Below are 27886 nucleotides of genomic sequence, written 5' to 3'. Positions count from 1 at the left end.
ATTAACGTTTCAAGTATACCCGGTCAAACCATTCGGAATTTGAATCGGAATCCTGAATGGAGTCAGTATGGATTCCAAATCAAATGCAACAACCGATTCTGAGTCGGAATCGGTTGTTGCATTTGATTTGGTATCCATAATGGCTCCATTCAGAAATCCGAACCAGTTCCGGAATGAGTTTAACTGGGTAGTGGTATAACTAACTTTGTGCTCCGGTTGACATTGAGAATGGAAAGATTTACTATCAGATTGCAGATAATTTTTCGTCGAATATGCAGTGTATGTCATTTACTATGAATTTAGCATTTTCCCCGATATTTTGTCAAAATTTAATATCGTCTTATCTTTTCAAAATATTAGGAGGTAGACTTTCAAGAATAATTTCAAAATGGTATTGTCAAAGTAACTTCTTTGCCGTTGATAGTTACTACAGCACAATCAAGTAAATAAAGAGTTCGAGAAGCTGATGAAAATTATTATAGCTTCTTTGTGTATTTGTATTAATGTAATTAATTAAAAAATAATGTATATTAATGTAGTGTATCAATAGCATTTTTCCACTTTGTATCACTGTGCAACGCCAAAAACTCTCGTGTAACTCACACTCTACTGCGGCTCTCAGCCAATATTTCAAGAGCGGAGAGTGACGTATTGAAAAATGCGCGCGAAAGCGTGAGTTCTTTGTTTATTTTATCCATCAGCTGATCCCGGGCCTGGCAGAATAGTATAGTTTTTGCATGTGCATCTCGATGCTTGTGAATATAATAGTTTTTGTAGTGTTAAAAGTGTGATACTTTTTAGTGGGGACCATCATCAAACTTAAAAAATGTTGAACTGCGCTGAACTATCATTGTAAGTCTGTTTAAGTATACTTTTTTTGTGAAAATCGAATCAGAATACATCTGTGTGAACTAAACAGGTTTATTTAGGTTGTTCGCACTATTAATATGTTCTATGTGGGTTCTATTTTACATCTGCGGATAAAAAATCAATCAGAATGCTAAGATTTAGTTCTATTTTTCGAGCATTATATTGAAACATTCAAGGAAACAATATTTATAACATAATTACATTACTTATTTGACACATTATGTTTCTCAATCTGCACAAATCTTGAGCGTTTTTTCAAAACGTCATATCTGCAATGAGTTACTCTGTTTACTTTCTCTTCTGTTAATAATTCGGTCACTTTAACATTTATCCCTCAGCTCTTTGCATAATATGCTAGTTAAAACCACCGTCTTTCGATCTGTACTGTAAAATAGGTGAAAAGTGTTATAGTGACGCCGTAAAAATCGAAAGAGAAAGTGTACAGAGAGTAACTCATTGCAGATATGACGTTTTGAAAAAACGCTCAAGAAATACTGATGAAAGGTATTTGAAGCAGTGTTGTATTCGTGTTTCAAATTGTGGAAAATGTTCCGCTGTTGCGAATCTTTTGAAAAAAAGAAGAGGTAAAAAGATAGAACTGCATTTCAGCATTGCAACTGATCAGTTTTAGTCGGATATGTTATTAAAATCAGGAAAATAATATTAAGAACAGACTGTGTTCTAATACCTATTTCTGATAGGTCTAAAATTAGATAACTGCTCGTTTTGAAGCAGATTTTAATTATGTACAGCATAAACGAACGGCAAGTTTGTCGCATCGACAATACTGACGCTTATCATATTATTTCTGCACTATTTTGTTATTCTTCTATTACGTATTGTACGGTACTAGGGTAATGTGCCTATTATGGCAGTAGAGCATATTGTGACTCTGTTTCGCACCTCTCGGCGTCGTACCTGGCTTTGAACGAATCATACGAGGTAATGATTAGCTGACCAAATTGAATTGGATTAGAAAACAAAAATCCGTGTGAATTCGTCTTTGGCATTTGCTCACTGATGACGCTGATTTTTGATTAGGAGTTATTGGACACAATTTTGAGCTTTTAAGCGCCCCATAGAAAAATTGACAGTTGTGAAGTCGACCGACGAAATCTGGTTCCAGTTTTAATCTACCATCTAATCGACCAATTTAATTGGTTGAAATATACCGATTTCAATAGATTTCAGCGGCCATATTTAATCTATTGTCGCGTCAGCAGTCGCTAGAGTCGGTGCAATAATAAATTGGCCGATTAAAGTGCGATTCACACGATACATCAGGTTTCCGTCACCGGTACGGAACGTCAAGATTAGTTACATGCAGTTAGTTGGAGGCATTCGCACAAAACATCAACGGCGCGGACCGTTTTGACGTATGGCACCGTGTGAACGGACACAAAAGAAGCGCCCAAAAACCTAAGAGGAGAAGACAATCGCGAGCCAATTTTTGATCCAGTCCTAATCTCAATATTGAACCAGTTCCTAATTGGTCGTTTTGTCATTCAAGGGCGCTCAAAATTTTTACAAATGGGTTATTAAACAGTGCTACTGGATCTATTCTGGATACTTTTCATGAGCATCAATATTCATGCAAATTGAAGAAAAGTCTTCGGTGATGATATAACTACGTATATTGTTTGGAAAGACAATCAAAATAAAATTCAGGGGCGACATTATGGAACCATTTCGAATCGACTTTTTCATACAAGCTTGCATACAATAAACCTTTCGTTTCGAGATGCGTAATGTCATCCTAGCTTTCAAATGCAGCTAAATTTGTGAATCCTTGTTTTAAGTGCGAACGTTGAGGCACAATTAATTTTTATTAATAGCAGAGGTTAAAATATTCGCTCATTCTCACGACAAGCAGTTTATCGCACAGCTTTGTCATCCTTAGTAGGCACGGACCCAACTTTCCACCTTTCAAGAAATTGCGATAATTTGCTGACAATGTAGTATGGAAGCGTGATAATTTCGCAGCTTCGAACCTCGTGATAAATTAAGTTCAAGAAAAACCATTAATATATTACAATATAGAATTTATTTCCCCACATTATTGCAGCATTTTCATTCTAAGGATCAGTATCTACTCATTTTTGTGAATTTTTGCGAAACCATTATTAAATAATAAATTTTATTCGGCAGTTTTACATTAGGCGCGAAAATACCATCTCATATCATAACGCGAAAAGATGAGATCCAATGCTGTCTTGTCGAGAAAAGTTTGAGAGCAAACAATGTTACATCGTATGTTTGCTTTTTTATTGCTGGTCGAAGTAGGTGAAAGATTATTCTGTTCATGAATGCGAAAATTGTAAACTGTGATTAATAGTGAAAACTTTTCACTATAGAATAGAACCTAAGAGCATAGAACGAACAGGTAGGTTTTTGTCATTGCTAAGTGCTAAGCGTTGTATGTGGAATAGCTTTGTCGCGTTTTGTGTCGTAGTGTCAGGCAGGAAGGAAGCATTCTTATCAAGTAATCACCATTTCAATACCTAGGAATTGCCTGAATTTAATTTTTTGTTGAAACTTATTTTTTGGGATGTATACAGTCTATAAATCTTGTTGCTTTATATTAGAAAATCTGGTATATTGAATAATTTAAAACTGCAGTCGTAATACAGGGTGACTCAACATGAACTTTTTATTAACTACAAATTAAATTTTTTATCACTCGAAAGTATTTATTAAAATTAATTTCTTTCAAATGTTGACCATAACAGCGCTTGAGGTGGTAAATTCGAGTGATCTAGTTTTGACGCTTGACATTTCAAAGGGTATCTGGCTAACCGGAAAGATAGCGGTTCATTTGCTCATTCATGTTAGAAAAAATTTAAATCTGCTATATTCCCAAAGGTCAAGAAAATTTACAAAAATTGATTTTTATCACTCGTTCACATGGTTTCCTTCTGCCGCCAAAATTACATTTTTGGATCCTGGGATTTGGTCTGTTTCTATTTGTGGGCAAATTTTTATTTACCGGGAGTACTGAGGTCGAAAGTACCGTGCAAAATCCCAACAAATCCGTACAGGTATTTCTTCCGGGCACACGTCCATAAATCTGTTCTGTCTCTCCCAAATTCCAAACGGTTGGTTGGCTTAGATACACCTGTTTTTCATAAATTCATGAATCCAACAAAGTGATTTATTGAACAAGCATGTACTCCGAAGCCAAATGTGTTCTCAAATGAATCAGAGCTCAAAATTGAATCCAACTCCTGCTAATTTACCAAACCGTAAGGCCAAAGATCGGAAAGGTAGGCTCAATTTCCTGGCGAAGGCATACAAGTCGAGATCAACAAATTCCCCTGAAATATTGAACAGATTTGCATTCTTGAATGAATTTTCTGCATGGGAAACGGTCCGTTATGCATCCACGAGCTCCCGGCACATTCTCAAAATGATAAATGAATCTTTACAAATGCAATCCAAATCCACCTAGTGGAGTGAATGTTTTTCTTTGTTTAGTTTCACGCTTCAAAAACCTTTATGAAAACCAACCGTCAATTAGATGTGTTATAAATATAATGTGCGTTAGATATTGTAAAGAAGTAATTGCAGTACCTTTTCTTTAAGACAAACATAAGCGGATGTGCAATTTTCACTGCTGTTGTCAACTTCGCGCAGCGACCCGTTAATTCCTGCAATGATTTCTGATTAATTAACATATTAATCTGTGAAATGTTCCACCGTCGCTTACAAGTAGCTAGGTACAGCATGGACCAACACAAATCGCAACGAGCGCTTACTAAAAATAGTTAGCCCTATCCCATCTCGTCTTCGGATTTCTACCACTATCAGGAGCAAAATACGCAATGCATTTGAACAAACTAATGGAAAACCGCCCTTCACCTCGTGTCGCCCTTCGGCTTCTGGAAGGCTGTAAGAGCGTAGAAGGGATCGCAATGCCTCTACTTACTTCTTATCTGCTCTCCCGCCTTCGGTACTTTGCCCTGGCTAATCAGTGCTCCATCCTCGCAGCCGACCTCCGCTCCCCGAGTGTGTGCAAGTCGCACTCGAAGATCAGCAATAACCGTCATTCAAAGCAAGCTTCCCGATCGGCCAAACTAATAATTTAAATGTTAACACTAATCGCACACATTTCTCCTCACATTGGTAGTAGTTTTTCGCGCACTGTCGCCTTTCCGATCGCGCACACTGCAAAACTATCATGCTGCGAAGATCCTGTCCATCTCGTGCATCCCTTTCGAGCCGGGTTCAGTATAGTTTTCGATTCAGTTGCAGCTCAACGTTCGTGGATATTGAACGCCAGCCTGACCGTGCTTCGGATATCGTCGTGTGTAGTAGTCAAGCGAAGTCGGATCAAAACTTTACAACGAAGCAAACCATTGGCAACGGATTCGGACCGCGGCCAATCTCCAACGATAGCTTGACCCAGCAGGACGTGTCTCCAACTGTTCGTCAACGGTTCAAACAGTTTGTGCAAAGTGTTAGCGATAGTGATCCAACCGTTAGTTCGACTAGCATGATCGGTACGGCGAAGATTCTTTCCGGCACGGACGTGTCCAAGTGAGTTTCGCAGCTGTTGCAGTACGGTGGTTCCAAGACCAATTGTTTTCTGTTTTTTTGTTTTTCGTTAAATACTTTTCGCAGAGAGATCCGTGATCGGTTGAAGAAAGATGTGAGTGAAGTAAGAACCAAGATTCCCACGTTTGTTCCCGGGCTGGCCATTGTGCAGGTCGGTGATCGGGAGGACTCCAACGTGTACATCCGGATGAAGATCAAAGCCGCGGAGGAAATCGGAATCAACGTGGAACATGTGCAGTTGCCGAGAACGACTACGCAGGATGAACTGTTGGCAGTGGTGAGTAGTAAACTGGGATTTAGTTGACTTTTAAAATGATGAAGACAGGAAAACAGAGTTGGTTGTTTCAGTGGATTAAGCGACCGAAAGTTACAGTCGGAAGGACATAACATGCTTCTTAAAGTCGGTTTTTAATATATTAGATTGTAAAAACCGGATATAGGCCTCAAGCGTAAAATTTGGACACAAAATAGTCGGTACTTACAAGGTAGTTTTTGTCCCCGACTTCTAATATTGAAAATAACGATATACGGAATTGCCTCCCAATGAATTATTTGTTCATGTCGAGTGTGTATGCTGAAAGTCCGTCCTTGCCGACATTTTCTATAGAGAATTTTTAATCAATTTATAGCTTGATACAATTAAAGTTAGCTCTACGAAGCATGTTCTGCTCTTCCGACGTTTATGTACTGTCGTTCAATTAAGCGACCGAAAATAAAAGTCGCAAAAACAGAACATACTTCGTAAAACCCACTTCAAATATAAAACCGCAATCAATATTTATATCCGGTTCTTACAAAGTACCTTGTCCGATTTTTAATCTTGAATGTAGCATTAAACCAATTTTCCTGCGAACGAATTATTCATTTTTAACCGTTTTTTTTATAGTGGACGTTTATCCTTGCCGAATTTTTCGAGTGAGAACTTTTCAAGCGATTTTCATGCTGAAGGGTATCTTAGTCCGACTTTTACGCTTGATGCTTATATCCGATTTTTATAGGCTAATATACTGCCCATAATCGCAAGTCAGTCCCATGTTCTATGGGATTCCCTATCTACATGGGACTGACTTGTTATTATAGGCAGTATATTTGCAGCGTGTTTTATGCTGAATGTTCCGTTCTTGTTGCTTTTTATTTTTGGTCGCTCAATTGCATAGTTTATCAAATTGTCCAGTTGAAAGAAAAGAGGTGGTCATATATGGAGAAGTTCACGCTCTAATTCTTTGAAAGAGCGTGCGTAAGATGTTTGAAAAAGATCCTTTCAAGTATTTATTCAAAATTGAAAGAGATAAAATGATTAATCAGTTTTTACCGAGCAAATGTTTGTCGATTCTAGTCCGGATGTCATAATTAATTTTTTTCTGGTTAGGCTAGCCCCCCACACATAAAAAAGAGTTAGTTATTTATTACAGTGGGAAATTGGTAAAAAACAAAATGCGTCAATGATTAGGGCACAGAGAACAGACGTCCATCTTCAACATTCAACTTGTGTAAAATCTCTAACGGTTTCGAAGGTAGTTGGGATATCCAAACCAGGTGCGCTACTGTCGTCATTTTTTTTGTGGCTTAGTTCGACAGAATTGACAGCGGTTATTCCTCTACCCAGTCAAACTAGTCCGGAACCGGTTCGGACTTCCAGCATGAATTCCAGCTCAAATGCATACACCGATAGGGACGGAATCGGTTGTTTTCTTTGAGCAAGATTCCATACTGAATCCATTCAGGATTTCGAACCGGTTCCGGAATGGATTTGACGGATAGTTGGGATAGGTTGGTAAGGCGGTGCTAGTGTTTATCGAATATTAATTCAAATGTTTACACACGTTTTTTTTTTAATATTTTTGTTCGATCATGGATGTCTGTTCTCTGTGTTTAGGGTAATTTCGGGAATGATGCCGCGCATTTCTAAAAATCAATCCTGCATCAAAGTGAACCATAAAATATTTGATGGAATCATTTTTATCAATTGTGACAAGTATCTAAAATACACTGAAATGGTTTTTGTCACGAAAAAATATTCATCAAATTTCCACGAACACTTAAAAAAGGTCTTTTTGGGAGAGATACCGGGTGAGACGCCGCACCGTGATCCCAAATTGGAAAAATGGTGAACAAAAGTATTTTTTAGCTCTCGTTGATGTTTTCGTAATTTGGTGTTTCCACTTATAAATCGGCTAGCACGTTCATTTTTCTTAAGGGAGTTCTTCGTATTTCTAAAAACTTTTTTTTCGTGTTTCTAAAAACTTTTTTTTATCCAACAATATAAAATTAGTTTTGGAAGAAATTCAGATTAGGACGTAAGTAACAATATTCTTCGTAAGTTACAATAAGGGTCTTCTTCTGTTCATTACTCGATCGTTTTAACATTTACTACTCTAAGTACCAATTACTCCATTCTTTTATATTTCGTTGCATTAATTTTCCGTTCCCTCCGATATAACATTTTTTCACTAGTACTGAAGTCCGCATTATAGTCTTGGCTAATGGAAAGGTATCTCCGACGACCGCCCCACAAGCTCAGTGGAGGTCGATTTGAATATTTCTCTGATGGCAGAAATAATGCCGATATGTCTCCTTTTCGATATAAATTAAATTGAAGCCATTTAACATCATCGATATATGCGTGATCTAACTAAAAAACACACGGTCCACCTACCCGCCCGAGAAATAGAGATTGATGGTGTAGACTCCGACGGGGGCCTTAATTGCGAAGTATGGGGTTGGTTCTTCCAAGAACCCGTTGCTTGAGTCAGTGAAAATTTTGGTTTGCAATCATTTTATCTCCTAAGCTTCCTCGTAAAGGCAAGAAAGTGTCCCTTGAAAGGTGCTGTTACAAAACCGAAGCGAGTGGCTCCTGGCTTCGGTTTTGTAACAGTGGCTTGATCGCGGAGGCAATGACACGAATTCCACCAGTGTGGCTAAACGCGTTACATTTATCAATGTACGCGACCTCGCTACAATTACTACGACCATTGATTGAAAGAGCTAAGCGTCCACAGTATCCGAAATAATCGTATCAAAACGAGGAATTCCTCCGGTGGAAGCGTACAAGGTTTTGGCTGGCTTGATTCTCGACACTGATTAAAGGTCAGACGAAACGAGTACCCAGCACGAACAACCGTGGATGGTCTTCCACTCCGTGATGAACAGAGATTGCTCAGAAATGTACACGAAAAGCTCCTTTTGTACGTGAATAGGAACTTCGGATCATCTCAATTTTTCCGGAAAATTCGGCAACGTTGGAAACGGAAATGAAAAACTTGATAAAAGCTGAAAAACGCGTTTAATGGCACCGTTTCGTCGACGGATTACCGAAGATATCGATATTTCATCTGGTGACTAGGCCCTACGTTGTGAATTTGATTCAACCTTTTGATCGGAATACTTGCAATTAGGAATCCTTTCTCGGCGGCAGCAGCATTCCATGTAGACTTTCAAATAAAAGACGTTTCACGATGTTTCAAGGGCCACAAATTTATCTGACAGCAAAGATGCTCGCGCTAAGCATTTGTAGTGCGCATATCGCCGTAACGTTGGCCAAATGATGACAGCACAGAGAACAGACATTCATGATCGAACAAAAATATTTTAAAAATGTGTGTAAACATTTGAATTAATATTCGATAAACACTAGCACCGACACACCAACTTATCCCAACTATCCGTCAAATCCATTCCGGAACCGGTTCGAAATCCTGAATGGATTCAGTATGGAATCTTGCTCAAAGAAAACAACCGATTCCGTCTCTGTTGGTTGGTGCATTTGAGCTGGAATTCATGCTGGAAGTCCGAACCGGTTCCGGACTAGTTTGACTGGGTAGAGGAATAACCGCTGTCAATTCTGTCGAACTCAGCCACAAAAAAACATGACGACAGTAGCACACCTGGTTTGGGTGTCCCAACTACCTTCGAAAGCGTTAGAGATTTTACACAAGTTGAATGCTGAAGATGGACGTCTGTTCTCTGTGATGACTGCTAATTATTATGACAGTAGTGGTGAGGGTGATCATATAGGAGGCTTTGCTGCAAAGATCTTCCCCACAAAACTGATGGTTTTATATTTTCCTATCAACGACCATGCGCACATCGTTACAGTTCCAAGAATGTTCAATGGAGCATGGAAAGCACTCCTTGTATTTCCTGGGGAAAACATGGGAGTTCCTGAGTGCTTTACCTGCAAAATCATTATAGATTACTTTAGTTTTGAGTTCTTTCACATTGCTCTATTGCGGGTAATGGGGAGGCGGACACTTAGATTTTAATGGTGATGCGAAGGCGGACACAAAGACATTAAAAGGTAATGTTTATGAACGATCGCGTAGCTTCGACGAGTTTTTCAGTATTTCTTGCCGGGAGGACGCTCATAAACTGGCGAATTTCGTGGAATAATGGAAGTTTGGGAATCCCAAAGTTATCAACAAAAAACTTGGTTCAAGGGGATGTATGGAGGTCGTCACTTCATTCGGGTGATATCTCGGGTCATCTTCAATCATTATAGGTAGAATGCGCATCTCCAGCGTATTGGGGTCGTGGAGAGCGATATCTACGCTTGTGGTGACGGTTATCGCGACATTAAACATGTTGTCTGGTCGTGCACCTAGTGTTCTAGCGCCAGATTTCCATTTAACGAATCCCTTCGGCCTCGTCCCAGTCCGAGATGGGCTGGCTATCCTAGATCTCCACTATATACATATTTTAAATCTCGATAAATATCCAAATTTAGTGATCTCTTCTTTTTTGGTAAATATGCTAACAGCTACCTGGAAATCTTATTTCAAAAAAGTTCCCAGCGGATCCAAGGAGGCCAGTCGACGATTCGATTCATGATGCCCGATAGTGATCTTCCGTTTGCCAAAAAGTTCGTCTTTTCCCTATCATTGTTGTACGGCCTCTCTTAACTTTCCCTGACTTGGTCTCTGCTACTCTGATGTTGAAATGAATACCTTTTGTGTATGTCTTTTGCCTCCCTTATAAAAACCTAATAGTGTTACTCTTTGTTTCAATTGTTCTTGTTAAAATATTAAATAGTATATACATAATCTTTGAAAAAATGCATCTTCAAGGTCTGCGCGCGATCCTTCAAGAATACATGCGAATATGCGAATGGCCACATGATTATTAAATCAAATTTATACACACGACAAACACGCTAATATGCAAATGCTTGAGCCCTTCGCGACTGTCCCAACGGCACCTACATCCGTGCTCTCGCAAATATGATAACATCCCGGTGAGCACTCAGCGCTTATAAATGTTCAAACGCGGTCTCAAGCGTGAACCTAAAAACTTCCGCGATCGCACGATCATGAATCGGTCTCTATACTCGGTATCAGCAAATTAGGTCCATTCCTTCAATCGGGCCAATTAAAAAAAGAAAGCTCTCATGTGCACTGGAGAACGCGTTCCATGGCGACATGACCGCCCAAGTAACGATTGAGGTTGTATGATAGTTTTATAGTCATCCATATAACTTAGATTGCACTTGTAGCGTGCTATAAAACTTCAATTGTTACTTTATTGATATGGGGTAACTTACACCTTGTCAGAATGTAATCTGTATACCGAAATCTAAATATAAGAATGATGGTCCGCTTGGCCATCCGAGAACACACGCAAATATGTGAATGGTCACAAGGTTACAAAATCGAATTTATAAACGTGAAGTTACATACACGCGAGCACACACGACAAACACGTCAACATACGAAGGCTTAAGCCCTTCGCAATCATCTACCCACAGCCACGCCCGCGATCGCACAAACTTGATGACACTCCGGTAATACGGTGAACGTTTTAGTACTTACGAAGTTACAAACGCGGTCTCAAACGCGAACCCACAAACGTCCGTGTTCGCGCGATAATAAATCGGTATCAGATTCACGGCCCGCACGCGAATATGCGAAAGGCACATGGTTATAATATAGAATTTATACACGCGAAGTTGCATACACGTTTGCATACGCGAAATATAAAATACAAATACACGCGATCGAACACGATAACGTACAAATGCTCGAGGCCTTCGCGATGATACACGCGATCGCGCACCGGCACATATTTGAACCGTACAATGAATATCTCATTCAGTATCAAGGCCCGCTGGAATTAGCCCTAGGCAGTGTTTTAGTGGGGGACATTACTTGTCTCGTCTGCAATTGTAGTGTGATTCTGACGTGGAACCCTTTCGAGAACCAAGCTCTACTACTCCAGTAGAACAACTCTCGAAAAGAAAACTAGTATATTGCATTGGGTGAGTCGATTTTGCATCTGGAATAAAGCATCCAGTATCGCTAAATGTGTAACATAAATTATATTAATTTTATATCCCTATATGGAGGGACTATAAGTAGTTGCAGTAGTTGTTTATTGTTTTTTGTTTTGAGTTCACTGCTAATCGATCCGTAAAATCTTCTACATTGTAATTTTTTAGCGATGATTGTCTATCGGGCATTTCATTTATCGCTCATACGAGAAAAAGAGTCCGCGTTATTAACCAGTTTTTGGAGGCTTAGAATTTCGCGACTCATCTTATCCCGTAGAAGTTGGACGTCGGAAAAGTACCGTCCCGAGTGGGTACCGTCTGTCCATCTGAAAAACTACATATATTATTGATATACTTATACTTTTCTACTCGCTGTGTCATTGCATTTTTGATTCATTTTGCGCCTTCAAATCTTCCATTGCTAAAAGGTAACAACCAAATATTGAATGAACATGTTCAACAAAGTCGTAGTTTGTATCTTCGGGTTTATTTTCTAAACAAACGTCAAAATCTGTCGAGTTGAATATGGACGGGGAACAGCCGGATGCGAATCTGTCATCTTGAATTAATTTATCACCATGCAGATCGATTTATAAATATAGCAACTCGAATAAGTTTATTGGCGATATACCACTATACAGTAATCTATGAAAGAATTCCGAATTGCACATTCTCAGTGCCACTATATCCTATCAGTTGTAAGCGGCAGCTGCTAAACTACTCGATCAACCGCATGTCCATAAATCTTCACCGCGCTAAATCGAGCATGTCACCATAAATAGCGTGTCTTATACGAAAAAAAGTACTGCAAAAATATGACGGTGCATATTTCTTACGGCACTTTGCGTTACTTGCCACCCACGACATTTGATCAATCCGCGCTACCTCCCAATTCCGTTGCTACTTTGTTTGATCAGCATGTGATCGCTAGCCAGACGATTGCATATCTTGTATTCGTAAGCGACAAAATTATTTGACACATGTTTTCCTTAATTTTCCTTACACCATCGGATGAACGGTTTCCTCTCCGACTTAACTGATTGATACATGTCGTCCGTACTGACAGGGCGTGAAATCATATGCCAAGCTCGCGCCTATGCTTTCTGCCATGCTTGCACGCGGTGCGAAATTGCCGCATCACGCTATTTAGGCTATGACATGATCATCTTTCGGTTGGATGCTTGCAAACCGGAATGCAGTTGAGCGGCTTCTCCGGCTGAACCAAAGCGGCGCTCCTCTGTATCTATATCGTTATGTTAGCTAACGTTTATGTCCACATTTGTTACGAGATTTTCGGTTGACAGATTAGTGATTAATATCATATCATTTTTTTTTTCAGCTCAAACGACTCAACGAAGATCCCAGCTTCCACGGAATCATTGTCCAGATGCCACTCGAGTCGGACCATCCGATCGACTCGCACCTCATTACCGATGCCGTTTCGCCCGAGAAAGATGTCGACGGGTAAGTTGATGGTTGGTCTTTGAAGAAGTTACTGCTGCTAATTACTTTGACCCGCCTAGTCTCAACACCGTTAATGAGGGTCGCGTCACCGTTGGCGACATGGGCGGTTTTGTGCCCTGTACCCCAAACGGTTGCATGGAACTGATCAAAAGATCTGGAGTTCCCATCGCCGGTTCGATTGCGGTCATCATTGGTCGGAGCAAGATTGTCGGAACACCGATGGCCGAACTGCTCAAGTGGCACGATGCAACCGTTACGATTTGTCACTCAAAGACGAAGAATTTAAACATGATGGTACGGTGCTGTGCGGTGGGAATCACTGATGCATTTATTGACGAAGGATTTTTTTGCTTCTTTTCGTTTGCATGTTAGATTAAGAAAGCTGATATCCTAGTGGTGGCCGTCGGCAAGCCGGAAATGGTGCGTGGAGCTTGGATCAAGCCAAGTGCAGTCGTTATTGATTGTGGCATGAATGCGATTCCAGGTAATCTATAATTAGAAAGGAGGGCGGGATAATTAAAATAGGACGTGCTTGGTTTCCAGCATGGCGCCATTTGACATTGTCATTTCAATTAGTTAAGCATATAGTTTTATAGAAGTTTATCCTGCCACCAGATGGTTTACACTTGGTCGAGTTTAGGTGTATTCAGTTGCCTATTTTCTTGTTATGGGCCTATCCGCAAGAGAGACTCAAGGTTGCATATATCATATCGTACCAATCCAACAGGTAGTGAGAATTAAATGCTAGAAATAGACAGTATCTTAATTACATTACAACATTATTGACAAAATTTTAAAAAAATCAGTGCCTGATAGTGAAATCTAAAGTAATGTTTAATCCTTTTAGGAAGAGAACACATGACATAGAGAACTCAAACATCTTCAAAATGACGTTCAAAAGATCAATCTCATTAGATAGGTGCCATTCAGTTGTTCAAGCGATGCAGTTTTTTTTGCTGTGTAGCTCCGGCAGTTTTACTGCTATCCCGCACGGCAAACTCCAAGCACCGTTTTCACTCCATGTGCGGTATCCTATTCTGTCTACTGTGTACGACAATATTAAAGCAGAAAAGTGAGCCACAATGTATGTTGCTGTATGCCCAAAGCGACTAATGCAAGCATAAATGCGTGTGAGGGGTATTTAGAAATTCGTGTGAATTTGATGATTTGCCACTAAAAACTATGTTGAACTAATTAAAACAAGCTTTACCTAGCAAAGGAGAGTTTATTTGAAATGCAACTTTTATTTGAAAATTTGCAATGACTCCCTAGCCAATGTAGCAAAGAGTGACGTACACTGTTAGACATTTAGTTTAGAAAGTTTGTTGCAGTGATACTTCAGAAACGAAAAGCACATAAGTTGGCATTGCTCAATTCAACTCAGCAACAAAGAATGCTATTAACAAACTCGAAGTATTTCTCGGTAAGCAATATTACGGTACAGTGACTATCATAAAGCTCAAGTATCTATCAACCGAAATATGGATCGTAGCGTATACTTGCACCCGATGAAGGTAAAACAAAACCTTCAACGCTAAACATAGATGTTTATTCTGCCTTTCGCCATTGCAATTTGTATAGATAGTTGCTTTTTCAGTTCTGCATGGCAATATTGATAGAGCATAATTATAAATTTCAACTCGTCCGGTACTGAAGTAAACAACGCTCTGTGTGTACATTCTACATGTTGTGTACAAAACGAAAGTGGTCCTTATCAGCAGGAATTAATGATGCAGCCAAACAGCCTAGGTGATAAGAAGACATTGCTGTTTATTCCCCTTGAATGCTACACCGTCAGAATCGGAGATAGGATTTTAGCAAACAACAAGCGCTGGGTAATATGTAGGTTTTTAGCGATATTTTAGCATTTGTCATACTAAAAATGTGCGCAATCGACTTGTAATCTAAAGGAAAGTATTGCATTATTTTACGATTTCGATTTCTTGAAGTTCACATTTTTAACGCTACTAGCCTAATCGGGACTTTATGTACCTAGACCTTTCACCTATTTAGTGTAGAATCCATTATTTGATATATTAGGGAATAAGTGTGCAGGGACGGAGACCAATTAGAGTGATTTTTTAGGTAAAGATAATACAGTTTGGCTTTTTTAACATAGCTGGTTCTAGTCACTATTCCAGCTCCAGTGATGCAACCAATTCTAGTTAGAATCGGTTGTATCACTCGAGCCGGAATACCAACTAGATCCAGCCAGAATTCCGGCTCATTTCCAGCTGAACTTTGCAGGGATGCTGATTACCTTGAATGTGGGGCCCTGTTCTCACAGTCACGTCACCTAGTGACTAGAAGAAAATTTCAGCAGGTGACGTGACTTGTAAAAGGGCCTCTGTTTTGTGTTTATCAAATCTACCACTCTTTGCATTCTTATTCGGACACACTCTTCTTCCTTTTGAGACAGTCTTTCGAGAAAAATTCTTTAAAAAGGTTCCTAGTCGCTCAGGATCGGATTATCGGATGTGTATCGGATTATGTAGCTTTATATATCCAGACGATTTCGTAGTGTGCTTCGGTAAATTTGTATATTGATGTTTTTAAGAAGGTATATACGAGAGACATAAGGGAGGTCGCGGCTTTCCAGCGTATCCCAAACTGGATGGTCTTCCTCGGACCCAAAGGGAATCCTGTAACTGAAACCTGACTACTCAGTACATGACCAGACAATGTACTCAATGTCGTGATAGCCGTCACCACAAGCGCAGAGACTGCACTCCATAAGCCCAACATATCGCAGATGCGCATCCAACGTGTAATGGTTGGACATGAGACGGGATATGATACGAATAAAATCCCGACAAACATCCAAGTCTTTGAACCAAGGCTTCTATGTCTTTGGGATGGTAGAATGTAGCCATCGTCCAAGCCTCGAGTCGTGTCAACTTCTGAGCATCCTCTGTCAAGGTTAAATACAAAAAATCTTTGAATCTAACTGGTCTTTCGTAAAGAGTGAGTCGATAATTATTGCGACACCTCAGATTGACGCCCTCTATCAGAGCCCGTACAGTCGATTCCGGTTCCTATTTCTCAGTTTTTTTTCCATTTATTCATCATTTAGTTTTTTCTGCGCCTTTTCTTTGGTCTTCCAAAGTTCGCATTTGATCGTAGCCCCACAGGTGTCGATCGGGCGGAGTTCAGGAAAGTTTCGTGTGTTTTGGCATAAGCCCCATAGAATTAGCCGCACGATTTTGAAGTAGCGACGTGAAGCCAAATCAGTCCAAAACAACGGTTTTGGTCGCATGGCTTCAAAAAAGGGCAAAAGCCTTTTTTGGGGAATTGAGTTTTGCAAATCTCACGGTTTATGTTGTCTTCGGTCACGAATGGTTCTCTATGTTTAACACAAAGGCGTATGGCCTGCTAAATTTGATATTTCGAAGCGCATCAAAAACACACCTGAGAAATATCCCTGTCTCGGTAACTGCTTAAAATCCGCTTTGATGAAGATTTCCCAGCAGCGTGTTTTAGTAAAAAAACTACTGGATTTCGTCCCGATTTAAAAAGTTCGGCGCCTTGTTCGTTTTTAGATTCCGTTTGAAATGAGCAATCAGCTCTCTATTCGTTTTTTTCGCTCATTGTCCCTGGTTTTCGTCCATATTCTGGCTTCTGGAACCTTTGGAGAACTGTTAAAAAGGTCCAGTGATGTATATTCATCTTTTTTCCAAATGTGCGATGCTACAACCCAGGATTTTGCATGTGGGTGACTAAAATCTTTTCGCGAACGGCTTGCTGATTTTCTTTCATTAGGCTGTGCACACTGACAAAGTCGACATAACTTTGACCACAGAGAACAGACATCCATGATAGAACAAAAATATTTAAAAAACGTGTGTAAACATTTGAAATACGATAAACACTAGCGCCGCCACACCAACCTATCCCAACTATCCGTCAAATCCATTCCGGGACCGGTTCGAAATCCAGAATGGATTCAGTATGGAATCTTGCTCAAAGAAAACAACCGATTCTGACTCTAACGGTTGATGCATTTGAGCTGGAATTCATGCTGAAAGTCCGAACCGGTTCCGGACTAGCTTGACTGGGTAGAAGAATAACCGCTGTCAATTCTGTCGAACTCAGCCACAAAAAAACATGACATTAGCGCACCTGGTGTGGATATCCCAACTACCTTCAAAACCGTTAGATATTTTACACAAGTTGAATGCTGAAGATGGACGTCTGTTCTCTGTGCTTTGACTTTTACTGTGAGCCGTTAGTTGATAAACACGGCTCACAGTAAAAGCCAAATGTATGTCGACTTAGTCAGCCTGCACAGCCTAATTTCGACCGGAGTATCACTAACAGCTGCACAACTGAGCGAATTTAATTACACTCTAATGAAAAACTGGGCAAAATTTGGTTAATTTCGGCCTGGTATGAAAAAAGCACAGTTGATAGAGAACAGTTGCGCAAAGAGTGAAGTCAAAAAAAGTCTACCTATCGAGCACAATTGGAATCCGTCTCTGATACCTGTACAGCAAAGCTGAATTCTAATTTTGTTCGATAGGTAGACTTTTTTTAGCTTCAAACTCTGCACACTCTTTGCGTACCTTTGTACTAAGGCCTTTGGAAAAAAGTTACGAAAGTTTGAAACTGTCGCAATGTCTATCGACTAACTCTTTAGACCGCCATCTTAGATAGAGTCCGCACTTTTGTTACTCAGGATGGAGCAATGCGAAGGAACTCTAAGATAATCTGGTAACAGTTTTCAAATAAAGTGCTCAAAGAGTCTCATATTTTCCTAGGAAATACGGGAAGTACTTTCCAGACTTCACCCAATGGTGAACTTCTTTGGAGCTGAGGCTGTCAGTAGCGATGAAGTAATGAACTGTGGACAAAGTTTAACTGATCTCAAGGGTATATTGAATATCAGCCAATTCTACGAACTAAACTTATCAAGATCATTAAGTTTGAGCGGAGTATATATCCATCGAAGATACTGAAACCAGTGAACTCGTGGATATTTGATCCATCAGAGTCGTACATTTTTATTTCTCTAAATTTGATATAAAAATGTTAGGGATGATTTACGGGCGTATATGACCTAGGATTTAGTACATTTCGTGTCGAAGAATACAGTTGAATCAGAAGTATAAAGGAAATTGGCACAGTTGGAATTCACGGTAAACATACATCAACTGTCAAAACTAATTTTTGAGAAGAAATTCCGGGCAAACCGTTACTTTCCTATGACCGGTCTCGGTAGTAAACATGAGAGAAAAGTTCTTTCGTTATCTACTGTGAAATGTATTCGGCCATAACGATTTGTCTAGAATTTCTCTTCAAAGTGAATTTTGTCAGTTGGATTATACGCCATAATCGTATATTTGTCGAAAATTATATGGACGTGAATCGGGTTTGAGAAATAAGCTCGAAACGCCTTTCGAAATTTACAATCACCAATGAGTTTAAGATATCGCATCGTATGAGCAACCAGCATGAGAAGTCCCAGAATTGATGTTTCAGCGGAATGTCGCACAGTGTCTGGGGGCCGGAATAAAACCTCAAAAAGTTATGTTTAACATATCAATATTTCATATTTTTCCCAAATTTTTCATGTATTGAATGATATATATTCAAATTTTTATGATCGTTGGATAAAAATGCGATTTTTAACAGCAATTTAAACGTAGTAATGTCCGGACGTTTTAATGATTTCCCAACTACAATTTCCATGTTATCTTCAAATGCATGTTGTTCTTTTAATTTTGGTTCGGTTTTAGCACAACTAGTTTCAACTTGGTTTGCGATTATAATATGTTCACTAGATTTGCTTGAAACTATGACTTTTTTGTTTAATTGTGTTTCAGGTGGTCCAATCGAAAATATTTTTTTCATTTATGTATCCTGTGCAATCAGGTGAGACAGTTCGGAACGGTCAAATCTGAGTGCATATAAGGAGAGTGACGACACTGTCAAAATTGGAACAATTATTATTTGTTAGTGTCATTCCAAACGAGTCAAATCCATGTATTTTGACAGGTCGTTTGTTCGTTTGGAATATCACTGACAGATAATCATGACAGTTGTCTTCACTCTCCTTACATACACTCTGAGTCAAATATTATACATTATATGGGAAATTACCTCTACTTTTCGAATATTATGGTCTTGTTCTGAGCATCGATGCGCAAACGGGTTTTAGGAGATTTTAATTTTTTCCCGGTCAGCGTGGCAAGCAGAAAGTTAGCAAAAGTTGAGCAAAGCGAAATTGATACTGGCAGAGTTTCTGCGAGCATTTTGCGCGATTTGTGCGAGAATTCTGGCAACGAATTCGCTCAAATGCAACAACCGTTTCTGACAGAAGTGGTTAAACCAACCGATGCTGCTTACTTTTATTCAGAATCGAGCCAGAAATGTACGGCCAAGATCTCTGCACGCTTCCTGCCACATCTTGGTCAGATGTTTTGCTCGATTCGTGCTAAATTCTACCAGGTACAGTCGTGATTCGCTGGTTGGGCCACACCTCTGTCCAACTAACGAATTTGATTCGTTAGTTGGACCGACTGACAGATGTCAAAAACACGCCAAAGGAGACGCTAGTAGTGTAATTGCATCTATTCACATCTCTAATAATTGTCAGATTGATTGTCAAAGTAAATTTGACATAAGATTTTGACATTCAGATGCTTTTTAGTTGGACAATGGTCCAACTAGCGGAGGTCCAACTAAAAAGCGGTCCAGTTAAAAAATGTCCAACCAACGAATCTCGACTGTAGCAATTGCCAGGATCTTTGTACAGTTTATGTCCGAGTTATGCCAGGGTTTAGCTTGGTTCCTGTCAAAATTTGCCAGAAAACGCGAGCGAATCCGAGTTCGCCCTAGCTCAACTAACCTGACAGGATAGGCGCAGAAATCTGACAGGGCTGCCAAACCAAGACTTACAGAAATCTAGCAGAGCGGTCTCTGCCAGAAAATTTGCTCACTGGGTTGTTGCTGATATGGAGGTACATGGTGTTTTGTGCAAGATAATTAGAAAAGCTACAGTAAACTAAAACCTTATACAATTGATTAAAAGTAGTGCTCTTCATTTTTATGATATATTGTTGATATTGGTGAACATGTAACGGAAAATCTGCCATATAAATGGAATCATAGTCATAAGGAAGGTTCAATGACACTGTATGGCAAAATGAATCTAATATTTTATGACTTTTGACATCTAAAATGAGCTTAGTACCTCAAAATTAGCTTAACTTGTGATTTTCAGCCAAACTAGGCAACATATTAGGCTTTGTCCGACTTTTATTCTAAGATCCGTTACTGTGCGACGTCCTCCATCGTATGGGTCAGTTCGATGAAGTGTATGTTCGCAGCGGAGTGAAAAAAGAAACACACGTACTCCATCACCGATAACAGCATTGCTCGGTACAACCAAATTACTACCCATTATCCGATAATTATCCCATGTTCTATGGGATTCCCCAGCCACATGGGAATGACGCGATTATAGGCAGACCAGGTCTCCTGGGTGGGCACCCCACCATACCCCATAATTACACTCAGGTTTTTTTTACGCGGGGGATACAGGCCGCGTAAATGAAAACTGCGTAAATTTCAAAATCCGCGTAAATGAAAACCGCGTAAATTTCAAAATCCGCGTAAATGAAAACCGAGTAAATTTCAAAATCCGCGTAAATGAAAACCGCGTAAATTTCAAAATCCGCGTAAAAAAACCGCGTAAAAAAATACCGCGCAAAAAAAACCGCGTAAAAAAAACTTGAGTGTACCATAATTATTGTCCGGAGAAAGTTTATTCTTTGTTGGCATTTCTGTGTCACCTAATGTGAGAGACCGTCTCAGTTTTCTACGTTGATAACTCGAGACCCTGCTGATGAGCCCAGGTGGATAAATCATCTTGCAATGGCCCCTCCTAGGTAGAGTTGAGCCAGCGAAGGTTACGCGAAACGAGTTCACGACTTGACGTTGTCCTTTGGCCATCCTGTATGGCAGAGTGCATTTTCTTACAATCCGGCACCTCCACGCTTGGAATTAAGGGATTCTACTGATCTACTCCATCTCTCAGTAGGCCTTCGCAGTGAGACCCGTCTCGGAAATAACACCATTAATCTCCACGTTACGAGCTGGGACATAGACACGATAATTCGTGGTGAAGCGACCATCGCAAACAATTGCGTTTGCTTGCTTTAGGCTACCTATAACAACGCGCAAGCGGCTAGATTGTACTGCCACGATTGAATATATCGTCAGGTTTCGCAGAATACGAATAATGTTGAGGGACTTTTTTTTCTTTGGGCCGAAAGAACATTTTGTACAGTCCGTGGGACGTGGGGGACAAGTTTTTTTTACAATTTTCTTAGGTTTAGCACAACGTTCCTCGAAATATAAATTTAGTTAGCAGGGATAGTTAAAGGTAAAATTAGACAAAGATAAATCTTTGTCTTGATAAATCTTAACTGTGTGCCGATGAGCGTTGGTCGATGAAATAATTCGGTTGTTTAAACAACTACCAACTACCGTTAAAATATCCTCACTGTGGCGAAGACGGTGTGTAATGCGAATAATTAGATTGCCAAATGAAGAGTCAAGAAAGATGCCAAATAAAGAGTGCGGCCAGAGGAACAATTCGATTCTTACTCCCATGGTGAAACAGATTCCAACTGCCTAGCCATTGAAACGGTTGCCAATCCGGAGGGACTTATCGCAAGCCTTAGTCGGCTCGGTGTTACTGTCTGCGGGCAATCGCAATTCTTTTTTATTCAGTTGTTTATTTATATGTTTATTTGTAAGGCATGGTACCGTGAAAATTGAAGGTGCCAATTTTTCACGTTATGCATTTAAAATTTCCTAATTTTAGAAAGTTACATATTCAGTTTAAACATTTAACACTAATAAACATTTTTAGACTATCTTAAACTTTATCCAGTTTCATCACATGACGAACGTGGCACTGCTCACGTTGAATATGTTAAGAATAATTCTTGTGTAAGCCCTGCAGGTTAGAAATCAAGATCAATGTTTGTGAAATACTTTCGTTTAAAAGTTGTCAGCCTTATTATAATGCACGGTTAAACGGAATAGATAAACGAGCACTCGATACATGCACTTCTAATTTCAATTAACTCAGTCCGAAGTAAAACGCATCAAACTGAGTGGTATTGAGGTTGTTCATATGATGTATACTTCTAGTATGTTAGATTTCCTTAGCTTTATAACTAAAGGTTGTCCACGAAATTATTGCACTACATAGAAACCGTGATCAAAAATTAATTCGTTATTTATATTAAGAAAAAGATTCAGTTTGTGATATGTAATATTTAAAAACAGTTTTGAATGGCATTCATAAACTTTTACACTTCTCTTCAGCCATCTTTTACTTTCATTATATTTTCATTTAATTGTCAATAACATCTGATTTTTTAGCCGCTGTTTCGTAATTGCCCAGAATCTTTCGATTTACTGAAGTTCCGGGCAGTTTGTTGATTTGCAGTCTTTGGGTACAAAATTTATCTTGAGTAATCTATAGAACTCTAGAACTGATTTTACATAACGACACGATGGTGAATTAGGCCAAAACACTGAAGAACCACTGTCATGTCTAAATTGGGTAGTCAACGTTTTTAGGGGCACTCTTTGTGGTAAATTTCCAGTCCTGGTTCAAAATCCTGGTTGTGACATAATCTGACCTCGTTTGCTGCAATTGCAGATTGCTTGCTAGACCAATTTCGAATTGTTGTTTGTATTTTGCAGCGATATTATATCGGATCTCTGGCGGTAAATATCAGGCACTCTCGAAACTGTGGCGTTCACTGCCCTGCCCTTGTATGCAAAAGTGACGTAAACGCCACTTTGGTAAAATTTCACTTTTTCGTACTTTTAAGTTCGCTACGAAAATCCGCATCTTTCAGTGCAAGTAATTTCAAAATAGAAAAAAAAAAACAATTTAAAACGCGAAAAACAAAATCGCGAACGCATACTTCAACCCGCATCATGCAAGAAAAAATTGATTTCCTTAAAAATATGCTCGATGGTCTTTACGACACTTTTGCATACAAGGGCAGTGCCGTAGTCGTTTATAGGTTTGCGATGAGATAATTTAGAATTCTGGCGATGAGCGTACTGAATTTTCCGGTTGTGTTAATTCATAGAACGAAATCTCACCAATAACAATGATGATTGGCATCTATTGACGTATAATAGAATATGAATATCGATTTTAGATCACCGTGAACTTATTTTGGCGGATTTTAATTGATATTTTTTACCGAAAAATATCAAATAAAATCCGACAAAATATTATAGAATATATAATAGATGTTGTTATATTTACACAGTTATACATAGTCGAGCGCGTTATTTACGAAAATAGCCTTAAACGCATCATGAAATACGAACAAAAGGGTTTGTTCCAGCACACGGAAGTCACTTCCTGTTGCTCCGGAGCAAAAAATTCTTGCTCCTTTTCATTCCGATTTGCTACCAGAAGACAAAAAGAAGAAAAGATTATACAGGAACGATTTTCTCCCTGTTTGTACCGGAGTACTTCCAGTTTCTCCTGGTACTGGAACAAACCTAATTCTTTGCTGGCCTGGACGTCTTAGTCTTACAGTCTCGAATGTCTCATTTTGAAACCTTTGAAGAAAAATACGATATGCTTATTTCATGTCTATGAGGCGACGCTTAATATGTTCACGTCTGTTTAACAACACGGGCCCCTTCGCCTTCGTTCAATAGTGCCCAGGGGCCCGAGGTTTGAACATCATTATATGCATTCATAAATGAATCCGAGATCACCTGGACATCAATAATCAAATGGTCGGTGGTAAGTCAGACCGGACTAAATCGCAAAACATCAAAAAATGAGATAATGATAGCACTGGATAAGGTAATGTATAATGTAAAGGATGCTGCGATTAAAACTTTAAACTCTTTTTTCTCGAAATCAAATTATTATCACTTAGTCCGGTCTGACTTAGCACCGACCAAATTACATAATAAACTAACTGAAAAGAATCAATAAATTAACTGAAAAATTTAGCATTCCTGGCTCGCTAACCCTCATCTCAAGCAGCATAATATGAAGCCATAATAATTAACCTATTCGATTACAACGAAAGCGACGACGATCACCGAAAAGCAACCAAAATAAGGACCCTAGCGTGAGTGGCGATAACAAAACCCTTGTTATCGCTCCTTTTGTGTACCAATTTTGTCTTGTTTGCGGCGGACTTTTTTTGTGATGCTTCATTTGAAGCAAGATTTTGAATTAGCCGAGGAAAGTGCATTAATAGAGTTATTCCATAGAGTTCTTGGATTATTTAAAAGAAAATATAAAGCGGGCCTTACACGTTCAATATTTTTGTCAATACCAGACAGTATTGACAAAAGTATTGTACGTGTAATCGAAAAAACTTGTATTGACGATGTGGATTTCAAATGGGATTGAAATATTGTAACAATATCGTCAATACGCGTATTGACAAAAATATTGAACGTGTAAGGGCCGCTTAAGAAAGGGGAATTGGATCGGATTAATTAATAAATTAGGTAATACATTTATTATAATACACCGACAATATGGTAAATGTCTTCGTAAAAGCTGTTCACTCCAATTTTAATTATAATCAGTATTATTTTCTTCTCAAAAATATTTGGGTTTAATGGTTAAAAAATAAACAGTAGTAAAGTTCACGAAGTCTGTCAGCAATCCCTATTGAAAATCACATCGCTATCAACCCGAACTAATCCATCTATCTCTGTCTTTCCTTCCCAACTTCGACTCGCTGCCGTAACCAGATCCGACCAAAAAGAGCGGCCAGCGGTTGGTGGGGGATGTCAAGTATGACGAGGCACTGGTGGTGGCATCGCATGTCACCCCGGTCCCAGGCGGGGTCGGACCGATGACCGTGGCGATGCTGATGCAAAACACCGTTCAGTCTGCGCTCAGAGTTGCCAAGAGATTGATCGACATGGAGTTCCGCTGGCCGATCAAACCACTGCCGTTAAAACCGCAACAGCAGGTTCCCAGGTGAGATCGAGTGATTTACTAGTACAAACGATGTGTTGTGCGATTTAAGGTTGGACGGAGAATGCGCAAAATTCGCAAACGATAAAAGCAGTTTTTTTCCACACCGTATGTCAGATCTTCATAAAAATCAATCAGCATATGTAGAATGTTGTTACAGTACTGCTGATTGATTTTTATGAAGATCTGACATACGGTGTGGAAAAAAACTGCTTTTTTCGTTTGCGAATTTTACCCTTTCTCTGTCCAACCTTAATAGGGCTCAATTCGTGGAATACGGAACACTATAATTTTTACGAATGACTAGTTGTATTTTTTAAAGAACTGTACCGAGTTAATTTTGTGCAACAACTTTACCATAAATCTAGCTTACATAATCTGTCGCAATACTTTTCGATTGTGCTTTAGAATTTAGTCATGATTTTATTAGTTATATGTACAAAACTACGCCTTTATGTCCCCTGACCATTGTTCTGTTCCACAGTGACATCGAAATTGCGCGTTCACAAACGCCCAAAAACATCTCCGTACTGGCTTCCGAAATCGGGTTAATCCCATCGGAAGTCTCACTCTACGGTGACAAGAAAGCCAAAATTTCCCTCAAAGTCCTAGATCGCTTGAAGAACGAAGCAGATGGCAAATACGTGGTTGTTGCTGGGTAAGTTCGCTGGTTAGTCTGTCAAAATACCGTATCTTTGAATTTCAACCATCACCAACAGAATAACGCCCACTCCGCTAGGCGAAGGCAAGAGCACCACTCTGGTCGGGTTGGTGCAGGCATTGACGGCTCACAAGCAATGTAATGCGATTGCATGTCTACGGCAACCGTCGCAGGGTCCCACGTTTGGTATCAAGGGTGGTGCCGCCGGCGGTGGATACTCACAGGTTATTCCGATGGAAGACTTCAATTTGCATCTGACGGGGGATATCCACGCCGTAACGGCTGCCAATAACCTGCTGGCGGCTCAGCTAGACGCTAGGATTTTTCACGAGGCTACACAAACAGATCAGGCTCTGTACGAGCGGTTGGTGCCGGCTATCAAGGGGTCACGAAAGTTCTCAACTATTCAGTTGAGACGCTTGAAGCGGTTGGGAATCGAGAAAACCGATCCATACACCCTGACTCCGGAGGAAATTCGGCGGTTCTCGCGGTTGAATATCGATCCACATAATGTAGTGTGGACTAGAGGTTAGAGTTTCGCACGACACAACTTTTTTCGACAGTAAATGACTTATTCTATTTACAGTTCTGGACGTGAACGATCGCTATCTACGCAAAATCACGATCGGATTGTCTCCGACGGAGAAGAATATGACACGCGACACCAGTTTTTCGATTTCGGTCTCCAGTGAAATCATGGCGATTCTCGCATTGGCAACCAATCTGGAGGACATGAAGCAACGTCTGGCCAAGATGGTGGTCGCTTTCGATCGAACTGGTGCTCCCGTTACGGCGGACGATTTGGGTGTCACGGGTGCGATGATGGTTCTACTGAAGGACTCCATTGAACCGACATTGATGCAAACACTGGAAGGAACTCCAGTCATGGTGCACGCTGGTCCGTTCGCCAACATTGCGCACGGTTGTTCGTCGATCATTGCCGATGATATTGGGTTGAAGTTGGTCGGAAAACCCGGTTACGTGATAACAGAGGCTGGTTTTGGATCCGACATAGGAATGGAAAAGTTCTTTAACATTAAATGCCGTGCGTCGGGCAAGATCCCAAATGCGGTCGTTCTCGTGATGACGGTTCGTGCGTTGAAGATGCATGGTGGTGGTCCGCCCGTTATTGGCGGTGCACCGTTGCGCCGAGAGTATACCATGGAAAATCTGGAACTGGTCGAAAAAGGTTTGCCAAATTTACTTAAGCACATAGACAACGGATTGAAGTACGGAGTTCCGGTTGTTGTGGCCATCAACGCCCATTCTACTGATACTAAAGCGGAGCACGATCTGATCAAGAAAAGTTGTAAACAAGCTGGAGCTTTTGCGGCCGTTGTTTCCGATCACTGGGCAAAAGGAGGAGCGGGAGCTACCGAATTGGCGCAAGCAGTGATTGAAGCTTGCAAGCAAAAATCCAATTTCAAACTGCTATACGAGCTGGATCTGACAGTCGAGGAAAAGATGCTAAAGATTGCCAAAGAAATGTACGGTGCTGGAACGATTGAACTTTCCCCCCGGGTTAAGGACGCCATCAGATTGTATACTGACAAGGTACATTAGCAGGTTTCGTAGAATTTCTTTTTCATTTACTCAAATTTTTGCTCTAGGGTTTCGGAAATTTACCGATTTGTATGGCCAAAACTGCCATGTCACTAACTGGGGATGCGAGCGCTAAGAACGCGCCGAAGGACTTCAAACTGGTTATCAACGATATCTGCCTGTCGGCCGGGGCTGGATTTATTGTACCGATGTGCGGAGAGATCACCAAGATGCCTGGACTGCCTACCAGACCGTCGATCTTTGACATTGACCTTAATACCGAAACGGGCGAGATTGAGGGTCTTTTCTAGGCAAAACAATTCAAAACGCAACTTTTATCGGTTACGTAATGCTGGCAAATGTCATCAGTTACAGCTAATTACGAAACTGGGCGGGGCTATTAATTTCTATCTCATTTTTCTGATGATTTTTTATGTAACAAACACACCGAGCTACCATAGAAAAGCTTTACTAGGAAATATTCTAGGCGTTTTTAATGTTGTCCAATAAAACATTGCTTTATTTATATATTTAA

The 27886-nt window shown here is 40.0% G+C and overlaps 1 protein-coding gene and 1 long non-coding RNA gene across 2 annotated transcripts; one reads left to right on the top strand and one right to left on the bottom strand.

Moving 5' to 3' along the window:
• Window positions 1-699: 699 nt before the first annotated feature.
• Window positions 700-27886, top strand: LOC131677344 (C-1-tetrahydrofolate synthase, cytoplasmic). Its single transcript, XM_058957094.1, has 11 exons — window positions 700-852; window positions 5116-5406; window positions 5491-5701; window positions 13026-13150; window positions 13210-13444; window positions 13523-13634; window positions 24920-25151; window positions 25633-25806; window positions 25868-26337; window positions 26396-27363; window positions 27420-27886. The coding sequence occupies exons 1-11, from the start codon at window positions 827-829 to the stop codon at window positions 27660-27662; spliced, it is 3087 nt and encodes a 1028-aa protein (XP_058813077.1). The 5' UTR covers window positions 700-826; the 3' UTR covers window positions 27663-27886.
• On the bottom strand, window positions 4092-4686 carry LOC131677347 (uncharacterized). Its single transcript, XR_009303326.1, has 3 exons — window positions 4577-4686; window positions 4441-4517; window positions 4092-4184 (listed from the first exon to the last, which is right to left on the bottom strand). It is a non-coding gene; the product is annotated as an uncharacterized LOC131677347 (long non-coding RNA).

The sequence above is a fragment of the Topomyia yanbarensis genome, chromosome 1 (genome assembly GCF_030247195.1).
Source record: "Topomyia yanbarensis strain Yona2022 chromosome 1, ASM3024719v1, whole genome shotgun sequence".
NCBI lineage: Eukaryota > Metazoa > Arthropoda > Insecta > Diptera > Culicidae > Topomyia > Topomyia yanbarensis.
Note: the sequence above shows the minus strand (reverse complement) of the source record. Positions and strands in the feature narration are given on the sequence as shown.

Bases quoted from the DNA above. Each gene is read 5' to 3' on its own strand.
- LOC131677344 (XM_058957094.1), top strand. From the start codon at position 827: ATGTTGAACTGCGCTGAACTATCATT. The intron at 13,635-24,919 runs GTAATCTATAAT...TGCCGTAACCAG, and splicing joins TGGCATGAATGCGATTCCAG to ATCCGACCAAAAAGAGCGGC. The intron at 26,338-26,395 runs GTTAGAGTTTCG...TTCTATTTACAG, and splicing joins TAATGTAGTGTGGACTAGAG to TTCTGGACGTGAACGATCGC.